General features: G+C 43.0%; 1 protein-coding gene across 1 annotated transcript in view; it reads right to left on the bottom strand.

Moving 5' to 3' along the window:
- gucy1b1 (guanylate cyclase 1 soluble subunit beta 1) overlaps nucleotides 1–21442 on the bottom strand; it is a 90885-nt gene that overhangs the window by 58772 nt on the left and 10671 nt on the right. Inside the window, exons 6-9 of the mRNA XM_056265115.1 lie at nucleotides 20726–20956; nucleotides 20496–20612; nucleotides 20146–20279; nucleotides 13168–13365 (exon numbers count right to left, since the gene is read on the bottom strand). Coding sequence (XP_056121090.1) covers nucleotides 13168–13365; nucleotides 20146–20279; nucleotides 20496–20612; nucleotides 20726–20956 — 680 coding nt within the window. The remainder of the gene's footprint in view (nucleotides 1–13167; nucleotides 13366–20145; nucleotides 20280–20495; nucleotides 20613–20725; nucleotides 20957–21442) is intronic.

Raw genomic sequence — 21442 nt, 5'->3', positions numbered from 1 at the left:
CCTGAGGAAAATTTTTATTTATTTGTAGCTATAGGAGAGGAAGAATTCTGTCCTCTTGTATGTTAGATCCTATACCGACTAAACTACTGAAAGAGATGCTTCCAGAGGTCATAGATCCTCTTCTTAATATCATTAATTCATCTTTGTCTCTAGGATACGTACCAAAAACCTTTAAACTGGCTATGATAAAACCGCTTGTTAAAAAACCACAACTTGATCCTACAGAATTAGTCAATTACAGGCCGATCTCGAATCTGCCTTTTCTATCAAAGATATTAGAAAAAACAGTATCTTCATAACTGTGTTCCTTTCTAGAAAGAAATGATATCTGCGAGGATTTTCAGTCCGGATTTAGACCGTACCATAGCACTGAGACCGCTCTCATTAGAGTCACAAATGATTTGCTCGCCTCTTATCATCCGATCGTGGTTGTATCTCTCTATTAGTGTTACTCGATCTTAGTGCTGCATTTGACACCATTGACCACAACATTCTTTTAAATAGACTAGAAAACTATGTTGGCATTAGTGGAATTGCATTAGCATGGTTTAAATCATACTTAACTGACCGTTATCAGTTTGTAGCAGTAAATGAAGAGATGTCTTATCGATCACAAGTTCAGTATGGCGTACCACAAGGCTCAGTACTAGGACCGCTGCTGTTCACTCTGTACATGCTACCATTAGGAGATATCATTAGGAAACATGGAGTTAGCTTTCACTGTTATGCCGATGATACTCAGCTGTATATTTCTTCAAAACCCAACGAAACTTACCAATTCACAAAATTAACGGAATGCATAGCTGATATAAAAAATTGGATGACTAGTAATTTCCTACTACTAAATTCTGAAAAGACAGAGATTCTAATTATTGGACAAAAAACTTCCACACGTAATAACCTAGAATACTGTCTAACACTTAATGGCTGCTCTGTCAAGTCTTCGTCGTCGGTTAGGAACCTGGGTGTGCTATTTGATACCAACCTTTCTTTTGAAAGCCACGTGTCTAGTATCTGTAAAACTGCATTTTTCCATCTTAAAAATATATCTAAAATACGCCATATGCTCTCATTGGGAAATGCGGAACAATTAGTCCATGCGTTCATGACCTCAAGGCTAGATTATTGTAATGCTCTACTGGGTGGTTGCCCTGCACGCTTAATAAACAAACTACAGCTAGTTCAAAACACCGCAGCTCGAGTTCTTACCAGAACCAGGAAATATGACCATATTAGCCTGGTTCTGTCAACACTGCATTGGCTCCCTATTAAACATCGTATAAATTTTAAAATATTGTTGATTACCTACAAAGCACTAAATGGTTTAGCTCCGCAGTACTTGAGCGAGCTCTTAACGCATTATAGTCCTTCACGTCTATTGCGATCTCAAAATTCCGGCCAGTTGATAATACCTAGAATATCTAAATCGACTGCAGGCGGGAGATCCTTTTCCTATTTAGCACCAAAACTTTGGAATAGTCTTCCCACTATTGTCCGGGAAGCAGACACACTCTGTCAGTTCAAAGCTAGACTAAAAACACATCTCTTTGACCTAGCATACACATAATACATTATAGACTTCTATAAATTCAATGTTAGGCTGCATAGATTAGGTCAGCCGGAACTGGGAACACTTCCCTTAAATCTTGATGTATTCGCTACATCATAAGAAGAATGGCATCTACGCTAATATTAGTGTCTTTGTTTATCCCGAGGTTTTCCCGCAGCCTGCCGGATCCAGGCCGTGTCCAGATCTGACGAGGGAGCTTTGCCTGGACCCGATGACAATGCAGTGCTGAAGTATCCACTATCCTCTCCCTATGGAGGATCCCTTTCCCACTCTACAGATAAAGCGTTGTGAATTCCGGCTCGCGTACCCCGAAGTGATAAAATAAAACAAAATTCTGTATCAAAATTTATAGGCAAGAAAAGTAGTTTGTTTAGGCTGGGTTGTATGAATTACAAACCTGCGCACATATTTTAAAAAGCACATAACTATAGAATTCTGAATGAGCATGTGAACGCCGTCAGCGTTAATCACAGGTTCACGTTTAAAGTCTGATCATTTCGACGGAGGTGAATCAATCAAAGTTAACTTTAGCTGGAAGTAACATTATTCAAGAACCGCTATAACGCCAAAACAATCTGTTACCTTAAATTATATGTTTATCTCTGTAAAGCTGCTTTGAAACAATCCATTGTTAAAAGCGCTATATAAATGAAGATGACTTGACTTGACTTGACTAAGCAGTATGCTAAGCCTTGTGCCGCCTCAAGGGGCTGCTTCTGCACAGGCATGTACTGGTCCGTACGGACAGCACTGCGACCGTGGCGTACATGAACCATCAAGGTATTCTAGCTCCCGTCGTATGTCGCAACTCGCCCGCCATCTCCTCCTATGGAGTCAGAAGCATCTGAGGTCGCTTCGGGCCATTCACATCCCTGGTGTGCTCAACCGTGCAGCAGACGAGCTCTCATGGCAACCGCCCCTTCCGGGAGAATGGCGACTCCATCCCCAGACGGTTCAGCTGATATGGGGAATCTTCGGAGCTGCTCAGACAGATCTGTTTGCCTCTCCGGACATGACCCATTGCCAGTTGTTTTATTCCCTGGCCGGAGGATCCCTCGGCACGGATGCACTGGCGCACAGCTGGCCCCGGGGCCTTCGCAAATATGCGTTTCCCCCAGTGAGCCTTCTCGCACAGACACTGTGCAAAGTCAGGGAGGATGAGGAGCAGGTCTTGCTAGTTGCGCCGCATTGGCCCAACCGGACCTGGTTCCCAGAACTTATGCTCCTCGCGACAGCACCTCCTTGGCCCATTCCTCTGAGGAAGGACCTGCGACGGGGCACTCTATGGCACCCGCGCCCAGACCTCTGGAGACTCCATGTCTGGTCCCTGAATGGGACGCGGAGGTTCTAGGTGGCCTACCACAGGCTGTGTTAGACACCATCACTTCCGCTAGACCCCCCTCTACGAGGCGCCTCTATGCGTTTAAGTGGAACCTGTTCGTCGATTGGTGTTTTTGCCCGATCAGAGTCGTTCTTTCCTTCCTGCAAGAAGGGTTGGAGCGAAGGCTGTCTCCCTCCACCCTCAAAGTGTATGTTGCCGCAATAGCCGCTCATCACGATACAGTAGATGGGAAGTCTTTTGGAAAGCACGACCTGGTCATCAGATTCCTTAAGGGTGATAGGAGGCTAAATCTGCCTCGTAATCCGCACCCTATACCCTCTTGGGACTTACCTCTAGTGCTCAGAGCGCTCCAGAGGCCCCCTTTTGAGTCCTTAAATACGACGGAGTTAAATATCTTGTCTATGAAGACAGCTCTCCTGTTGGCTCTGGCCTCTTTCAAGAGGGTCGGGGATCTGCAGGTATTTTCGGTCGACGAATCGTGCCTGGAGTTCGGACCGGGTCTTTCTCACGTTGTTCTGAGACCCCGGTTCGGATATGTGACCAAGGTTCCAACCACTCCGTTTGTAGGTCAGGAAGTGAACCTGCAAGCGCTGCCCCCGGAGGAGGCAGACCGTGCCCTAGCGTTTATCTGTCCCGTACGCGCTCTACGTTGTTACGTGGACAGAACGCAAAGCTTTAGGACCTCAGAGCAGCTCTTTGTCTGTTATGGAGGCCAGCAGAAGGGGAAGGCTGTCTCCAAGCAGAGGTTAGCCCACTGGCTAGTGGATGCTATCGTCCGGGCTTATGAGTCCCAGGACATGCCTTTCCCACCTAGGTTGACGGCACACTCAACTAGGAGTGTCGCCTCCTCCCAAGGCGCCTCGCTGGCAGACATCTGTAGAGCTGCGGGGTGGGCGACACCTAACACGTTCGCTTGATTTTATAGCTTACGTGTTGAACCTGTTTCCTCCGTGTATTCGCTACGGCCAGTAGTGCGAGGAATTAGGTCATGTCGGCTTGCTACGCCACATTGAGGTGTGGAGGTAATGGAGGAACCTGTATTCGGCTTGCATAGTGTCTCCCATGCAGTAGAACTACTCACGTGTGGAAGGGCTGTGTGAGCAGCGATACGTGAGGATGCCCATGGTTGAAGAGTTGCTTGTTAGCTTTCTCTCCCCTTGCTCTGCATCCTTTTTGAAGGCTCCTGCCTTGAGCTAAATGCACTCACTGTGATGAGTTGCAGTGAGGGAGCTCTGTTCTGGCTTGACTCTTTTCTTAAGGAATGAGAGCCAAGTGTCTGCACGTCACGGTTCAGGCCCCAGATCTGCTGAAGCTATCAAGAGATATATCCCTCTCTGGGGGTCCATGAGGGCTGAAAGAGTATTATCTGGTACAGATGGAGGAAACATATTTCTCTCTTACTCTAGGCTCCTCCCCCTCCAGCTTAAACTGACGTTGGGGTCTGCCTTCATGGACATGCTGAAGTTTTCCTATGGAGGAGTTAATAAAAATATATACTTTTATACAGCTTTGTCGCCCTATCCACTTTTTAATGCTTGGAGATGAAAGCGAACACAGTTTATGTCTGTGCGCTTCTATTGGAGAACCTGCTTAATGCTTACATTCTGCTTTGGCAGGGGCTTAGGCACAGTGTATGGATCCGTTCTCTTTTCTGGTCCAGACAAATGCTGTTGTTCAGCATGCTCCTCTGATGTAAGATCTCCTGAGGGCCACATGAAGGTGTTGGTCACAGTTAGATGATGCAACTCCTTCGCTTTTATCTGGTGTAAAGCAGAAGGTGGCTGTGAGAAAGAGGTGATTTGGTGGATTATTTTGGTGTGTTTATAGCACTTAGCTCTGCTCTTAGGGGCTGTCCTGTAGCCGTGGCTCGGACTAGTCTAATGCAGGAATCCCAGTTTCAAAAATGGTTGAGTATGGAAGCTTTGAAGCATTTTTCCTAGCACCTATAACACTGAGCCTCCTAGGGAGCAAGGCTGTGATGTCAAAGGATGTGTCCTAATTGGTTGTTGACGCATTAAGGATATTCTGGGTCGAGGCCCATCAATGCCCACAAAGAGGCATTGGTCAGCATGGCGTAGTGGGTATTAACGTCCCCATAGCATCTGCAACTGACGCAGCACTGAGTTCCCTCGAAAGGGAACGTCTTAAAGTTACATATGTTACCCCGGTTCCCTGAGAAGGGAATGAGACACTGAGTCACGTTGCCATGCTTCGGGCATGCCTGCGCGTCTTCCTTCAGAGAATTCAAATCTGATGATGTGTAATGCAGGCACTCTTTTGTACTCTCGGGTGCTCCATGTGACATCATCAGACTGCCGTTGGCCAATATTGCCGTGAATTAACCCAATCTTCAGACGGCTTCCAGGTTCCGTGGGACGCATCCCCATAGTGTCAGCAACTGACGCAGGATCTCATTCCCTTCTCAGGGAACCTGGGTTCGACACGTAACCCTAAGACGTTATCCCCTCTGGACATACTTTTTGGCCACTACTGTATTTAACCCTCTGGGGTCGGCAATCACGCCGGCGTGATCTGCTCGCTTTTTCCTTATCAGTGCAAAAGAGACTCAAAATACTCTGTTGATTTTGATTGTACATACAAGTGCATATACATCAATCGATCCTATTAACCCTCTGGGGACCAAGAACGCGCCCGCGCGTTTTGCTGTTTTTTTTTCACATAGCAGCAACATAGACTTAAAATACTCCGTCATTTATGGTCATATAAATAAAATCAATACATGATTATAAACTATAGAGTGTCTTCTTTTTTTGTGTACACTCACATTAAAGGATTAGTTCACTTTTAAAAAAAACAAAAGCTCGCCTTGAAAGGGCATTTGACATTATTAAACTTAAACTTTGTTATTTATTTTTGAAATGACCGATCGTTTCGCTTGATATGACCATTATTCATCGTCTGGAATCGTTTAAAGCCCTTTGAACAGTTTGCAGTTTGCACTGAAACTGTCTTTTGGACCTTGAACCGTTTGGTGCCCAGCAAAGTGCATTATATGGAGAAAAATCCTGGAATGTTTTCATCAAAAACCTTAATTTCTTTTCGACTGAAGAAAGAAAGACATGGACATCTTGGATGACATGGGGGTGAGTAAATTATCAGCAAAAGTGTTTTTAAAAGTAAACTAATCCTTTAACATCAAAACCTTGTGTGTTTTTTTTAATAAATAAAATAAACAGGGTGCGCTTTCAGCTCACTCTGTCTCCGCAAAAATCTTTCTGAAACATGTCTGGAAAATGAACGGAAACTCCACTAGTACTTATCACACAAACATGAAACATACGTCTAAAGAACGCTTTAAATTTCTACTTTTAAATAAAACAATTCACATTTAAAACAAATATTCTCCTGCAATGTAATTAGTCTGAAACTAAAGAGAAGTACAGTTTCTCCTGTCTCAGCTCATTATCGTTAATTTGTTCACACCCACTCGCAGAGCGCGCTTTTCATAAGATAATGTGTTGAGGCCATTTGCAAAATAGATAAACGCCCCCAGGCAAATGCTGTAAACACACTATATTTTTTAGTCAGATTAAGATTCGTCTTGCGCGGCTATGAGGAATAATCCTGGGACATTTACCACAGAAGTGCTGGTTTATTTTCACTTCGAGGAGGAGCAACAGATTCAGCTGAGAAGTGTAAGTGTTTTATGCTTGTGCTTTGTTCTAATCGCGATATAGAATAACGTTAGTGTCTGTAAACAGAAAAAATAGCATACTGTTTAAATGTGAACCATGTTTCTCTCTGTGTATGTGTGTGTGTAAATGAATGAATGAACGCACAGATACGCACTGTTACAGACGAAATAAAAGTGAAAATTTCGTTGACTAGTTTTGGATAAAGTTTTTCAAATCAAATAAGCATCAAATAAGCTTCAAATAAGCTTCAAAATAAAGACATCAGCTTTTGTTAGGAGTTTCTGGGGATAGAAGTGTCCAGACGTATGCACTAGGGATGTCCCGATCCGATCAAGAGATCGGAAATCGGCCCCGATCACGTGGTTTCAGACTCGATCGGAATCGGACGTAACCTCCCGATCAGGACTCGGATATATATGTATATATATTCTCAGTATTTTTTTAACACATCTATAGTTATGCGGTGGCACAGAGTTAGACCCTTTTGACTCCACATAGAAACAGCAACGCGTGCGGCATGACATCACTTTGTTGCAGAGACGCTATTGGTTAAATGCCGGCAAAGAAGAAGACAGAAGCAGCTTGAAGCAGAAAGCGGGAGTATGTCTGCGGTCTGGAGATATTATAAAGTTGATGACAACAACATTGCCATAGCAAACTGTGAGATATGTAAACTTGGGATCTCAAGAGGTGGAAAGGAAAAGGCTACATTTAACACAACAAACCTGATACGGCATCCCAAAAACAAACACCCGACACAATACAGCGAGTTTACCCGGGCAACTCAGCCGAAGACGAGTCAGCTCACGCTGCAGGAGAGTTTGAAGAGGAGAGAAAAAATGCCCCTTGATTGTGCGAAGGCGCAGGACATCACAGCCAAGATAGCACAAATGATCGCAATGAGTGACCTGCCATTCGCCTTTGTAGAGAACCCTGGATTTCTTATGCTTATGGAGCACGTAGAACCTCGATTTGAAATGCCGTCTCGCCACTATTTCACAGAGAAAGCTCTGCCAGCCATTTATAAGAAGATTTCGGACAAACTACTTGTCCTGTTATCAGATGTACCCCATGTTTTGTTCACCACAGACATCTGGAGTTCGTCCGTAGCTCCCATGGCTCTACTAAGCCTTACCGCACAATGGATTGACTCAAGCTTTGTTTTACGCCGTGCGACCCTACATGTCCAGGAATTTCGCGGATCGCATACCGCTGAGCGCATCCAGCAATCGATGGAAAAGATGCTAAACAACTGGGGAATTGACAAGCAACGGGTCCACATAATTTTGCGTGACAACGCGGCAAATATGAAGAAAGCTATGAGGGATATGGGGGTTCCGAGTGTGGGCTGTGTCGCCCATTCCTTTCAACTCTGTGTGCATGAGGGCCTGCTGTCTCAGCGCAGCGTGACAGAGACCCTGGCCAACGCAAGGAAGATTGTAGGCCATTTTAAACACTCCCCGTTGGCCTACTCTCGACTAGAAGACATACAGATGGACCTAAATATGGATATCAAGCGCCTACAGCAAGATGTACAGGTGAGATTCCTCTCGTAACATTCTTTAATGTATTTTTTTATTTTATTATTATTTTCCATACACTTGATTTAGTAAGCCACTAATACATTACGTGCTCTGCATCTAATTTACACAAAAATAAAGTGAATCATGTTATCTTATGTGCAGACACGATGGAACAGCAGCCTCTACATGCTGCAGAGCCTGCTGCAACAAAAACGTGCTCTTAGTGTGTTTGCAGCTGAGCGCACTCTACCAGCAACACTGACAGCTCACCAGTGGGAGCTGATGAATAAGACTGCTGATGTGCTATCCCCCTTTGAAGAGCTGACCAGGGATGTGAGCAGGGAGACTGCAACTGCAGCTGATGTGATCCCTGCCATAACAGGTAATTTGTATTTTTATTTATTTACTTTATACTAACATTTATTGATGTTGTTTGAAACAAACTATAACCCCATGCATTCATTAAGTCATTCGTTCACTCATTAGTCCTCAGACGTGTTCTGTCTCGGAAGGATGATGATGACCAGGGAATAAAAACAATGAAGAGGACTCTGCTGGAGGCAGTGGAGAAGCGCTTTGCTGATGTTGAAACTGAACCACTCTTCTACATCGCCACTCTTCTAGATCCCAGATACAAAGATGGGCAAGTATAGTAAAATTAAAATGCACCTTTTGTACATCATGTTTATATAAAGTCAAGTTTGGGTAATTTAGTTCAACTTCTAAGGTTAGATTTTTTTATTGTGTATTAATTGAGTACATGTGTATGCAGTTGCCTAACTGAAGTGCTGTGCTATGTGGTGTCTCTTATTGTCTTATTGTTTTGAATTGTGTGTTACTTTTATCTGTTTCTAGCTTTTTCACAAAGTCAGCCAACCTGTTGCTTGCAAAGGAACACCTTATCCAGGAGGTGGCAAAGACAGAGGGGAGGAGGGCTGTCAGTGCAGTGCCAGAGGAAGATGAGGCTGCAGCAGAGCCAGTGAGCAAGGCACCACATCATGAAGCATGTAGCAGCCTGGACATCGCCTTTGAGGAAATCTTACAAGAGAGGCAGTCACAGGGACGGTCCGTGAGTATCACATCAGCAGAAACTCAAGTGCAGACCTACCTCTCAGAAAAAAACACCCCTAAGAAAAGCAACCCACTTCAGTACTGGAAAGAACATGCTAATCAGTTTCCCTCTATGGCTGCTGTTGCAATCCAGTATCTCAGTGCCCCCTGCAGCTCTGTGGACAGTGAGAGACTTTTTAGTGCCGTTGCAAACGTCCTTGATGAGAACAGAAACAGGCTCAAACCTGACAAGGTAGAGATGTTAGTTTTCATTAAGAAAAACATACATTTCCTTCTGTGAAACGTACTACTGTGATGACAGTAAGAGTTAGGAGTGCAGTTCCTAAAAGCACATTACTGCCTTTGCAAACACTGTGGCACTTTTATTTATTTTATATATTTACTGTTGCACTAAAGTCCAAAAGTGAAGAATTTATGTTTATTACCTGATTGTTCAAGCTACCTTGAGTTGTTGAATGTTAAAATAAGGCGAATTCAATAAAAAAAAAGGAACATCCTGGATCTGTTTTTATACTCTTCTTTATTCTTTTTTTATGTATTAAAGAAGTATCGGATCGGGACTCGGTATCGGTAGATACTCAAAATCAAATGACTCGGACTCGGACTCGGGGGCAAAAAAACCTGATCGGGACATCCCTAGTATGCACCCTGTATTTTAAAGAAGAACATTTAATTATTTGCGATACATTATTCATTCACAAAGAATTCAGGGACATTATTCACGTCCCTAAAGGTTGGAGTTTTCCTCATTTTTTTAATTAAGGCATTAAGATTTTTTATTCCTATTTTTAGTCAACTTTAGCATGGGTGTGTTCACTTCTAATTTTAAGCAGTGTGTGTGTGTGTGTATATATATATATATATTTATTTATTTATTTAAAAAAGCTATTTTAACCAGAAAAATCTACAATGCATGCCCAAAGTCGTGCAGCCATATAGTTTCTCTTGATATCAGTCCTGCTGACTTTAACATTCACAGGAGACTGTTATGAAAAATCAAACACCTTGGAAATGACAGGTATGTACTATGTTTCAGGAATGGGACAATGCAGTGTGACTGTGCAAGCCTCTGTCTTTAGATCAGTGTGTTTACTAATGTGCTTTTTTGTCCTTTGTTGTGTATCTTTGGATCATGTTATGTTGTAAATAAATCCAAACAATCTAAAAGCCATTCTTTTTTAAATCTCCTCATTCTTTGTGCAAGGCTCCTCGTAATGATATGGCCTGATAGCACCTAATAGGGCCATTATGGGAGGGTCTTTGTCTTTCTCAGGTGTGAAATGCCATACATATTAATGAGAGATCACGCCTCCTCGCATAAAGCTTTCTCACACTAAACACGTCATACACATTCTAAAAGACTTTATTGACTTATCTGAATGAGTAGTCAGGATGATTCTCACATAGTTTTGGAGCAAATATTCTAGACTATGTGATACAATTTTCAAAAGTCTTGTGAAGAAATAATCAATATGTGTTTTGTGGCCTTATTTCAGAAACTTTTATTTTTAAGTTTTTCAATAACCATGCATAAATAATATTCTCTCAAAAATACAAACATGTACATACATGTTGCTCACAGATTATGGTAGCCCCGTTGGTGCTATATAGAGTGAATTTACACCTTTGCCATTAACATGTTTATAAATAACTGAAAAAAGCACAAATGTCAGTGCATGTCAAAACATCCCAAGGGCCCCAAAAACCTCTTGGTCCCCAGAGGGTTAAGTGTCTATTATTTTTTTGTGGATACTCACAATAAAAACAAAGTGTTGTGCTTTTCGCCAAATAAAGAAAAACAAACATGATGCGAGTTCTGAGTTCTCTCTGTCAGTGAAGTCAATTCTGAAACGTGCCCTAAGATTAACTGTAACTCCGGGAATACTTGTCACGCAGGCATGAGAGATTTTTCTTTATGAAGCTTGAATTCTCTTCTTTTAAATGAAGTAATTTATATAAAAAACAAATATTCTCAGTTTATGTAATCCTTTGAAACCAAGGAGAGGTCCAGTTTTTTCTTTCTCCCCTCATTATTTTAAATGAGTTGAGGCCACCACGCCCCCGGCGCTATTCACATGGTAAATAGGCAATCTATGCATCGCACACGTGGCACGCCCCCCGATCAATGCCATAACAACACGAAGTAACTTTCTTCATCAGAATCACTGATAGTTCATCGCGTTTTGAAGATGGCAGCACGCTACTCCTTCAGAGGATTATGGACAGCAGGGAAAAATTCACCTTTTCCTCAGAGGAATTTGAAACTCACGACGAACGGCTGCATTTTGAAGAACGAATTGACCCCGCCGATGATACAAGCTCGGAGTAAGTTGTTTAGTGTTATATAATTCATTTTCTGATCATAGAGCTCAAATGAATTTTCAGACTATATTTTGCCTAGTTTTGGCTAGCTCTTAACATTTAGGAAATATTACCTATACGCTCGTGTAAACTTTTTGAATAACTGCTTAGGTTATAATGATTTAGTGAAATATATCGATCCGCAAATTTAGCTTGAGCACTTCAGTGGTCTAGTGGCAGATCTTTTGCCAAGCGTGTCAGAGGTTACGGGTTCTAATCCGCCCTCGGTATAGTTTTTTTTCTCTCATCAAAACCGAATATGTTCATCAGTGGTTACAGTCTATATCAAGCAGTTGTGTGCCTTTTATTTTGTGATTTCACCAGAATGAATAGTGTCCGCCGCAACGGCGATAGATTGAAGAGCGCGTCCGAGTGAAGACTGCGCGCGCGCCGCCACAAGAGAACACTGTATCAATCACACTGATACCAGCGGACACGAGCGCTTAGCTTGAATTCAAAAACAAAAAAATTTAGCGCTAGATCTCTTATTTAAAAGCGGACTAAATGAATGCTCTGCTAGTTAACTGGAGATGTTTTATTTGTATTAGGTACATCCGTGCCTCAATGTTTCCAAAAGTGGTGGGTACAAAATGACTCATGACGAAATCTGGTGGGGACGCGTACCCACCGCCCCCACCGAAATCGACGCCTATGCAAATATATGATACTGTCTAAGTAAATACAATATATTTTTTTTATATAAATGTTCAGTTTTGGTTAGTCTATTACCCAGGCTGCCAAGGCAACTGCAAAAGGCTGCAAATATAAATGGACAGATGTCAGCATCAGTGAGATGTACCACTAACTTACCTAACTAACCATCAGCCTTCAGAAATCATTCTGATATGATTTTAAAAAAATCAATGTTGGAAACAGTTGTGCTGCTTAATTATTTTTAACCTGTAATAGTTTTTTTTAGGATTCTTTGAATACATTTTTTTTTGTTTATAAAAAACAACAACAAGTTTGGTCTTTTTATGTTTGGTTTTTTGAAAGGATGTGTTAATAATAATGACTTTAAGTCTTTATGTTCTTAGGAAAGATTTCTATTTTGAATAAATGCTGTTCTTTTTAACTTTTTATTCATCAGTGAATCATTCTTAGTTCAGGCTGCCTCACAGCACCTTGATGGGCCATTGGGGGAGTGTCTTTAGTCTTCCCACCCAGGTGTAAATCACATTAATATTCATGGCCATTCACACTCCCACGCATACAGCAGTGCTGACCAAAAACTGACGTAAGAAATGTAATCGTTATATTGTTGTTTGTGAAAGAGTGGTCAGAATGATTTTCACTTCATTTTGAAGTAAAAATTCTAGCCTACAAGAATAGTAACTCAAAAGTCTTATGGACAACTATTCAGTATGTGTTAAATGGCCTTATTGTGGTGAATTTTTTTTCCCCAAAACGTACTAACCACGCATAAAAAAAATTTTCTATAAAATGCAAACATGTACATCCATTTTGCTCACATATTATTGTAGCAGAGTTTGTGCTGAATACAGCAAATTTATATGTTGGCAAATGGTATGTTTTAAGTAGCTGAAATAAGCACAAATGTCAGGGCATGTCAAAACATCTCAAGGACCCCAAAAAGACCTCAGACCCCAGAGGGTTAAATATTAAAATCTGTCAAAGACTGACCTGTCTGTCTTCTTCTTCTCATCCTCCAGGGCTCGGAGAGTGTGCTGCAGACGATCAGTCAGGATCTCCAGCTCCTGGGTCAACTTGTACTCCTCACGAAACTGCTCCCCCAGTAACACAAGGTCACGGGTGGCGTCATGGAGAGGAATGTCACTCAGGTACAGACCTCTCCTTGTAAGGTCATCCAGATTCATTACACTGACATATACGCAAATGACAAAACACTGGATTAAGCCCATAAATTATCAAAAAGAAACAAAATGTTATTCTTCAAAAAAGTATAACAATATAACTCAAATACTGTATAACCCAATATAACAGTCCCATCAGAAAGTATTTCAACTACATGTCTCATTATAAATTATCAAAGCCGTATTATTGTAGTTTCTAAGTAAAACAGCAGACGATTCAATATAAAACAGTGGGAAGGACACAGATTATTCTTGTAGTCGTGCTTGCCAGTGAAAGAGTGTCTGAACCAAGTGACCTGTTCAACTGTAAGTGGACTGAACTCATCTCAGACTGTGGAATAAGGTACTACCACACATAGTGATTGAAATGAAAAAAAAATCACTTCTGGTTGGATTTGGCTTAAAAGTAGCCTACAGAATAACTGGAATGTAAACATGTTTTAGATACTGGCTCAACTTCTGCTGTACATTGCTGACCATTAGTGTTTTTATTTAGGAGGCAATGGACTGTACTTCACTTCATTATAAATAAAGCAGAAAAGAAACTACGAGCAAGGTCGTGAAATTTCCAAAAAGTACCAATAAATTACGTAACTGATACTTTAGCATTTTAGCATTGTGTTTTTAACATGGTAACTGTAGTTTCCATAACCCCCAAATGCCACTTTATTTTCACTTTGTGTTAATTTGTATATTTTTTAAATGACTGTGGCTCAGACCAACTTACTAACTGTATTGTATTAACAAAATCTAGTTCAGGACTGCTACCTTACACTATAGGCTACTCTTTAATCATCAGCATTAAAGGGGTCATGACCTGAGAAATCAAATTTTCCTAGAGGTTTTGACTTTAAGAGGACATCATGGTATAAGAATATCCTGAAAGTTTCAGAACTGAAAACTTCCTTGTTAGTCCAAAATCAGCTTTTATTGTTACCAGGCACAGCGAATGACTTGTCCCGGAATGTGCCTCTTTATGACGTAATAAGGTAGTGAAAGACTGCCAGAGGAAAATCAATTTTGGCCCCGCCCACTGGCATTAGTGAGATGAGGAAGAGAGAAGAGCACAGGGTCACTCACTGGACTAAAAATAACATTCCAAAGGATGCTAATGCTAGGAATGTGGATATTTATTTTTAACGATGTGAATGTCTCAGTTGAGCATTATTTATTCGTATTCGGTACATTTCACTGAATTCTTTGGTAAATCAGTCCGCAAACTCGGCGCAGGCTTTGCAGGCTTTTACGATATGGACTCCACAGTATTGTATTGCCACAACATGTAAGTAACCCTGTTCATTCTAATGCCTCATCTGTGACCAGTGATTTCTGATGTAATGATTCATGTAGCTACAGTCAGATGTTCTTTATCCTGTCAGTAAATCAAACCAGTGACTAAACGGTCAACTTCACATTGTTTCTCTTAGTAGGGTCTAAATAATCTGTTATTTAAACTGATTGAATTATATATAGAAGGCGATCAAAGAACGCTCTGTTTACAATAGCTGTAGCTGTCAATCAAACAGCGCACGCAGGAGCTGTCAATCAAACAGTGTTTATCAGCGACTGAGTTCTCTCACGAGAGGTTCTATCGTATTGCGTAAGCTAGCTTACGCTACGGGAAAGATTAATCTTTTCTGAATTATTGAAGCCAAAAATTATCCTTAATTTTGTATCCATTGTCAACGCAGTGCAGCAGCTGCAGACCTTGAGCGGGCTATCTAGCGAGCTCATTGGTCGCTCTGCTGGAACTGCTGCAGCCTATGGACGGACAGAATTAACTCGCGTCCAATGAGAGGCCCTCGCGCCTTCATCACGTCCCAGCCCGCCAAACTGGGCGTGGCTAGAGTGTATATTAGAGCTGTCCGAAGGCTGCATCCCTGATTTTCATCTCTTCAGCGAAGCTCTTCCCATCTGATCCACAGAAGCCGCGTCGCCGTCTGAGGGGCATTTTAGCGAGCTTGGACAGCGCTTGAAGAAGCCGGCCGCCTTCGCCACCTTCAGCCATCCGGCAAGCTACGCCATCCGGTGACGTATCCTTTTTAGAGCTAAGCTAGTTCCTCAGGAAACTTCACAAAAGAGCACGAGCGTCTTTTTAAAGATGCCTCGCACCAACTGCGGCTCATGCCGCGCCCCTCTCAGCGCCGGAGACCGCCATCTCATCTGCGTTCTCTGCCTGGGACTGGAGCACGCAGAGCTCGCTCTCACTGACGGCGGATGCGACCTCTGCGAGGAGCTTCCGATGTCGACCCTGCGGGCTCGACTCGAAGCATTTCAAGCCGAAGCCGCCGCGCCGCCTTTCGTCTCGGCGCGCAAGAAAAAGCGCCGCTCCCAAAGGCCGCCGGAACCGATGCTAGAAGCGACCGTCTCGCCGGAGCCTCTCCCTCGAGCCTCGCCTTCACCCCCCCCGCCCTCCCCGGACGCGCAGGTGCCGCCGAGCGGCCGCACTGTTACCATTTCGGATGACGAGGCGGAGGTAAAAGACTGCTGTTCCGTCTTGGCTTCGGACAGCGAGGAGTGGTCAGGCTCTCTCGCCTCCCCCTCGGCCCGCGAATCCAGCAGGACCCGCGCCGGAGTCGAAGAGGAATTAATGCGCCTCCTCACACAGGCCGTCGACCGCCTCGGGCTCGAGTGGTCACTGCCCCCTGAGCAGGCCCCCAACAGACTCAAAGGCTGTTTTCTACAGAGCCGTCGCCGCGCGGCGCCCGCGGCCCGGGCCGCTCCCTTCCTGCCGGAACTCCACGCCGAGCTCACTAAGTCGTGGAGCGCGCCTCTCTCGGCCAGGACCAGCTCCCATGTCTCCACCTCTCTCTCTTCGGTGGATGGCGCCGCCGAGAAGGGCTATTCTTCCATCCCCCCGGTCGAGGATTCGGTCGCAGCGCACCTTTGCCCGCCCTCCGCGAGATGGCGGTCTAAGCCCACGCTCCCGTCTAAGGCCTGCAGAACCACTTCCGCTTGTGTTGGCCGCGCTTATGCCGCCGCCGGCCAAGCCGCATCCGCTCTGCATTCCATGGCCGTCCTACAGATCCTCCAAGCGGATCTGCTTTGGGAGTGGGATGAGAAAGACAGGCACACAGAGGCTGTATCAGACTTAAGGAGCGCGACGGACCTTTCTCTTCGCGCCACGAAAGCTGCAGCCCAAGCCCTGGGAAAGTGCATGGCCTCGCTAACGGTAACCGAGAGACATTTATGGCTAACGCTTGCCGACATGGGGGAAACTGAACGCGCCACGTTCCTCAACGCGACGCTCTCTCCTTCCGGTCTCTTCGAGCCCGCGGTGAGTGGCATTATTGACCGTTTCTCGGAAGTCCAGAAAGCCACCCAAGCCATGAACCCTTTCCTGCCTCGTCGCGCTAGCTCCTCTGCAGGCCGCCCACGTGACCGGCCTCCAGCACGCAGGGCTGGACTGGCCATCGGGCATACCGGGCATTTGCCCGGTGGGCCGACGTGCTTTGTGGGCCGATACATCTCATACTTAATTTTTTTTTTTTTCTTTTTTTTTTTTGAACGGCCCATAAAACTCGTACATCGGCGGCCGATTGCATTTAGTTTTGTTTAATTGGATCTTTGTGCCGGTGTAATGCATTGGACAAAAAAGTCAGCGTAGGTTTTTCTTTTTCTCACAGACCGGCGCAAGATGAAATGCGTAGATCAGTGGCCCATTGGTTATTTTCTTGATTGACACTGGGCTGGTCCAATCACATCTTTAAACTCCTCCCCCTTTGAGCTCTGAGTGAGCGAGCAGTGTGTGTATCTGTCAAAATAGTCAGAGCGATAGAGAAGAAACGCAAGGAATGTGCAGAGAAATAGCGTGAAAAAAGAAACTTCAAAGGCCCTTCAAGTGTCTGATGAGGATAGGGAGGAGGATTAAGGAGAGAAATAAATGATTGAGGAACTGTGGTAAGCAGAACTGGGCTACTGTCACAACACTAATGTTGAAAGTTGAATTAATAGAAACTAATTATGAAAGTTGCTTTTATTTTTCAGTGCATTTGTTTTACAACATATGGCTATTACTGCCATGGGATTAATATTATAACTATTATTATGTAGTAGTGTAATGTAGACACACTATATCACAACTAAAAGAGTTTTGAATTTTTCTTTGTTCAATTTGCACACTGAATATGGGTTGGAGCTCTTTATTTTTAACTCTCAAAGTGCACCAGATTGATGAATTTAACATTAAAAAGCACAAAATTTTCTTACGGGGGAGCATGCCCCCGAACCCCCCTAGAGGAACAGAGGTGCACTCACCACAGATTTCCCTAAATCCTGTGGGAAAAACCGGTATTGCTATCCCAGCTTATAGCTTTCTTTAGGATTCATCACTGTGGAGTATAGTTCAACTTAGTAGTTATTTCATCGGTTAACTCTTACTCACTCCTATTCACTTATGGCATTAGTGGTTTTAATAGGAGTTGGTATACATATTCAAGGGCGTGCAAATTTCGGTTGTGTTATATAGTGGGCCAGTCTGAGCCAAAATGCCCGGGCCGATTTTTTGTCCCAGTCCAGCCCTGCCTGCACGAGACTCTGCACAGCGCCCAGCTCAGCACAGCCAGACCTCTCAGCGTCGACAGGGCGGCCGCCCTAGATCGCGCTCAGACAGCCGCCACAGACCGCCGCCCCCCCGCGGGCCTCGGCCTCAGATCACGCTGAAACCTGAGAAACCGAAGTCCTCCTAGCTGCGCTGAGAAAACGACGGCTCAGTCCCGCCACGGCCGGACTGCCATCGAAGCTTCACCCCCTGTCAGTCTAATAATCAACGAATCTCTTAAGCCCTATTCACACGGGATAAGTATTACCTGGTGACCTCTAGTTATTTGTAATAATTGCGGAGGTTGTCTGTGATCTTAATCCCGTGCGAATCGGCCATGTCTGTAATTTGTAAAGTAAAAATTCCCCCACAAATGACCTACCATATTTCGCCGCACACCGAGGTCCTGTGATAATATTAGTCCCGTGCGAATCGGCGTCTCTGTGATTTGGCGGGATCGTATATAGTTTTTTCATGGTTTTTGTTTCATGTGCGCCTTTTTATCCATCTTTCGCAAAAAAATGGAGGCTGCGCTGGAGTGTTTTGATGGTATTTTGGGTGCTGGGTCATATCGCTATACACCATACAACTACACAATTTGCAGAAAGAGAAAATCATCAGAAGAGCAAAAATAAAAAGATTGATTTGATGGAGATGAATGACAAAGCAGCATGCGGTAAGGAACATATTCTGTTTATGTCATGATATATCATACAGCTAGACCTATAATAACGACAAGACATTTCCAAGCAATAGCCTATTGACGTCTTAAGTCAGTAAATTTGAGTAAAATCACAAGCTTCGGTTATCCCGTGCGAATGCGCCACACGAGATTCAGACGTGGGGGGGTAATTTCTAAATCACACGAGGTCCCCAGATAGTACTAATCCCGTCGAATAGAGCTTTATTTACATTGTGTTTGCACTGTTAGTTATGATGAAAGCATTCGTTAGTGTGCAGAAATTGAGTTGCAATGACGAGATCGCTGCATACATGTCTGATCGATCGGCTATGCTCATCACTGCAACCCTTAATGCCACAAACTAAATATAAAGCCATAGATCTAATTGTAATGCTATTATCACTTTTCATGAGTAGTTAACATTGAGAGCTGTAATAGTAAAAACGCCAATCACAGCAGTGGGCGTTTACACTGAAGTCTCTCAACAGAGAGACCCTTCAAACCGAGCTTTCAAATCAGACTAAAATCAGGCTAGGAAAATGCCTTTTATTTCTAAATTATGAACATTTTTGAAGTAAAAATCATAATAACATTATAAGTGCACCCCAGGAAACATTATGAAACAATAAAACAATGCAGTCAGAGACTATTAATATAGAGACATGCCACTTCATCAATCCTTAATACAACTACTGTATATAGGGAAAACCCGTAACGCCAAAGATGGCGGTTGTATGCACATGTCCCGCCCCTCCCGCTGGAAAGCCAATCGTCTACTTTTAACAGTCAAGCCGAGAAACATTTAAGCCTATCGTCTGGTTCCACTGACGCATGCGCACAGTTGAGGTTTGCGACAGCGCAAAATATGTTACTGTTTGAAAAGGCGGCAGATTCGATATGCAGTGTATGTGTGAGTTGTGTAATATCAGACATCAGAAGTCTCCCGCAGATTGATAGCGGCTCCCTGATGCCCGCAAATTAGTTCAAATCTCCCGGAATCTAGAGCGAGCGAGCAAGAGCTCGCACATACTGTGCTTCAAACTGTGTAGCGCGGGCACAACCGAGGTAGAGAACCCTTGCGCATGCGTAGTAAAAGTATGTGGGGAAAAAGGCGTTTTAAACCTTATTTTGGGGCAAAGTCATCAAACTTTTTCAGCGATTTTTATCATATTTTACTGCTGTTTCTATACATGCAGTTTTTATGTCCCGGTGACCAGTGAAACTGCAGTTCTGACTCTCTTAGATAGGAGCCTGGTCTTGTTAGTCCGAAATAGCTGCCCGGAGGCGTTGCCAAGATGGCGGCCGAGTGGCATGACTTGCCTAAAAGGACTTTGATGCAGTTCATGACCCCTTTAATCATATTCTTACTATTTATGTGCATGTTAAGTAAAGTGGGACGGTAATTGTGTGTGTTAACCATTTTTGTAAAATATATATATATATATATATATATTAGGAATTAGGTAAAACTCCTACAAAAATTGGGACACGGCTTAATGACCATGGGGAAATGGGGTCCCATGGCAAAACCAGTTGAAAACCACTGGTTTAAGCTTTCCATCTACCTTGGTGAGCACAGAAAAAGGATGTTCTCAGTCTCAGGAAGTGAAATCATCTGGCCCTTCAGTCTGAGACAGCTGATCTCTGTTCCTGTGAGTTCATCTTCACTCTCAGCAGTCTCTACGTTCAGCAGGCCCTCCTACATGAAACAAACCTAAACTTGTATTTAACTAATTTAAATGTTCATATTTCTTACAACATGCATTGTAATCCTTGTATTTGTATATGAGTGTGTGACATGTACTATAGAACTGATAAACACACTTGTGTCAGAAAATATTAACCACATTTTTGTTAATGATTGTTGGTGGTTTTTATATCAGACTATATGTAATGTGTTTTGAGGCAGACAGACCTTACTCCGCAGCACAAAGACAGTGTTGATGTGAGACAGGATGCCATGGAAACTAAAGTCTATGTGCGGCCGCACCAGAGAGAACACTGAGGACAGGTTACAGACGCCAGGCTGCAGCTGGAAGATGACACACATAACTTAACATGTTACTCCACCACACTTTATATATACTTTCTAAATCTCTCTCTTTTATATTCATAAAATAAACTATATATTTTGAGCAGACAGACCTGTGGCAGAACTCTAAAGATGGCATTTCCACACTGTGAAAGCATGAGATCCTTGTCAAACATCAAGTGGAATGGGAAAGCCTTGCAGAAGGTGTATGGACTAATCCGTGTCTCTTGAGTCCCATTCTCCTCAAAACCATCCAAGTCTTCATAAAATGCCTCTTCCTCTGAGTCCTTCTCCTCAATCAAGAACTTAATGTGATCACATTCTTCACTCTTCTGCTGAATAACCTGGTACACCCCACAAATAACAGATTTAGAGTCTCATTTGGAGAATACATTTCCAAACATTAAACATGGTATGAAGGTAACAGAATGGAAATACTTGTATGGACTGATACAGGGTTATTATAGTTAACTAAAACTATAAAAATCATTACTTGAACTAAAATAAACGTTAAATGAAATGAAATAAAATACAAAAACACCTTTTATTACAGCTTGTTGCCAAGGCAACATTTTTCATTTAGTTTAGGTTGAAGAATTCAAGAATATAATTATTTTTACTGTATTTTATTTAATTATCTATTCTAAACTGTTTCAATTATTCTTATTTCTTTTGATTATTTTAATTTATTCTATGTAAAGTACTTTGAATTGCCATTGTGTATGAAATGTGCTATATAAATAAACTTGCCTTGCCTTGCCTTGCCTTGCCTAATAGTAACAAAAACTATAATAGTATATCAATGATAATAAAACACTGGGCTGATATAT

Source organism: Rhinichthys klamathensis, unplaced genomic scaffold (genome assembly GCF_029890125.1).
Source record: "Rhinichthys klamathensis goyatoka isolate OS25496 unplaced genomic scaffold, OSU_Roscu_1.1 h1tg000229l_1, whole genome shotgun sequence".
Taxonomy (NCBI): domain Eukaryota; kingdom Metazoa; phylum Chordata; class Actinopteri; order Cypriniformes; family Leuciscidae; genus Rhinichthys; species Rhinichthys klamathensis.
The sequence above is the reverse complement of the archived record's forward strand: the minus strand, read 5'-3'. Positions and strand labels throughout refer to the sequence as shown.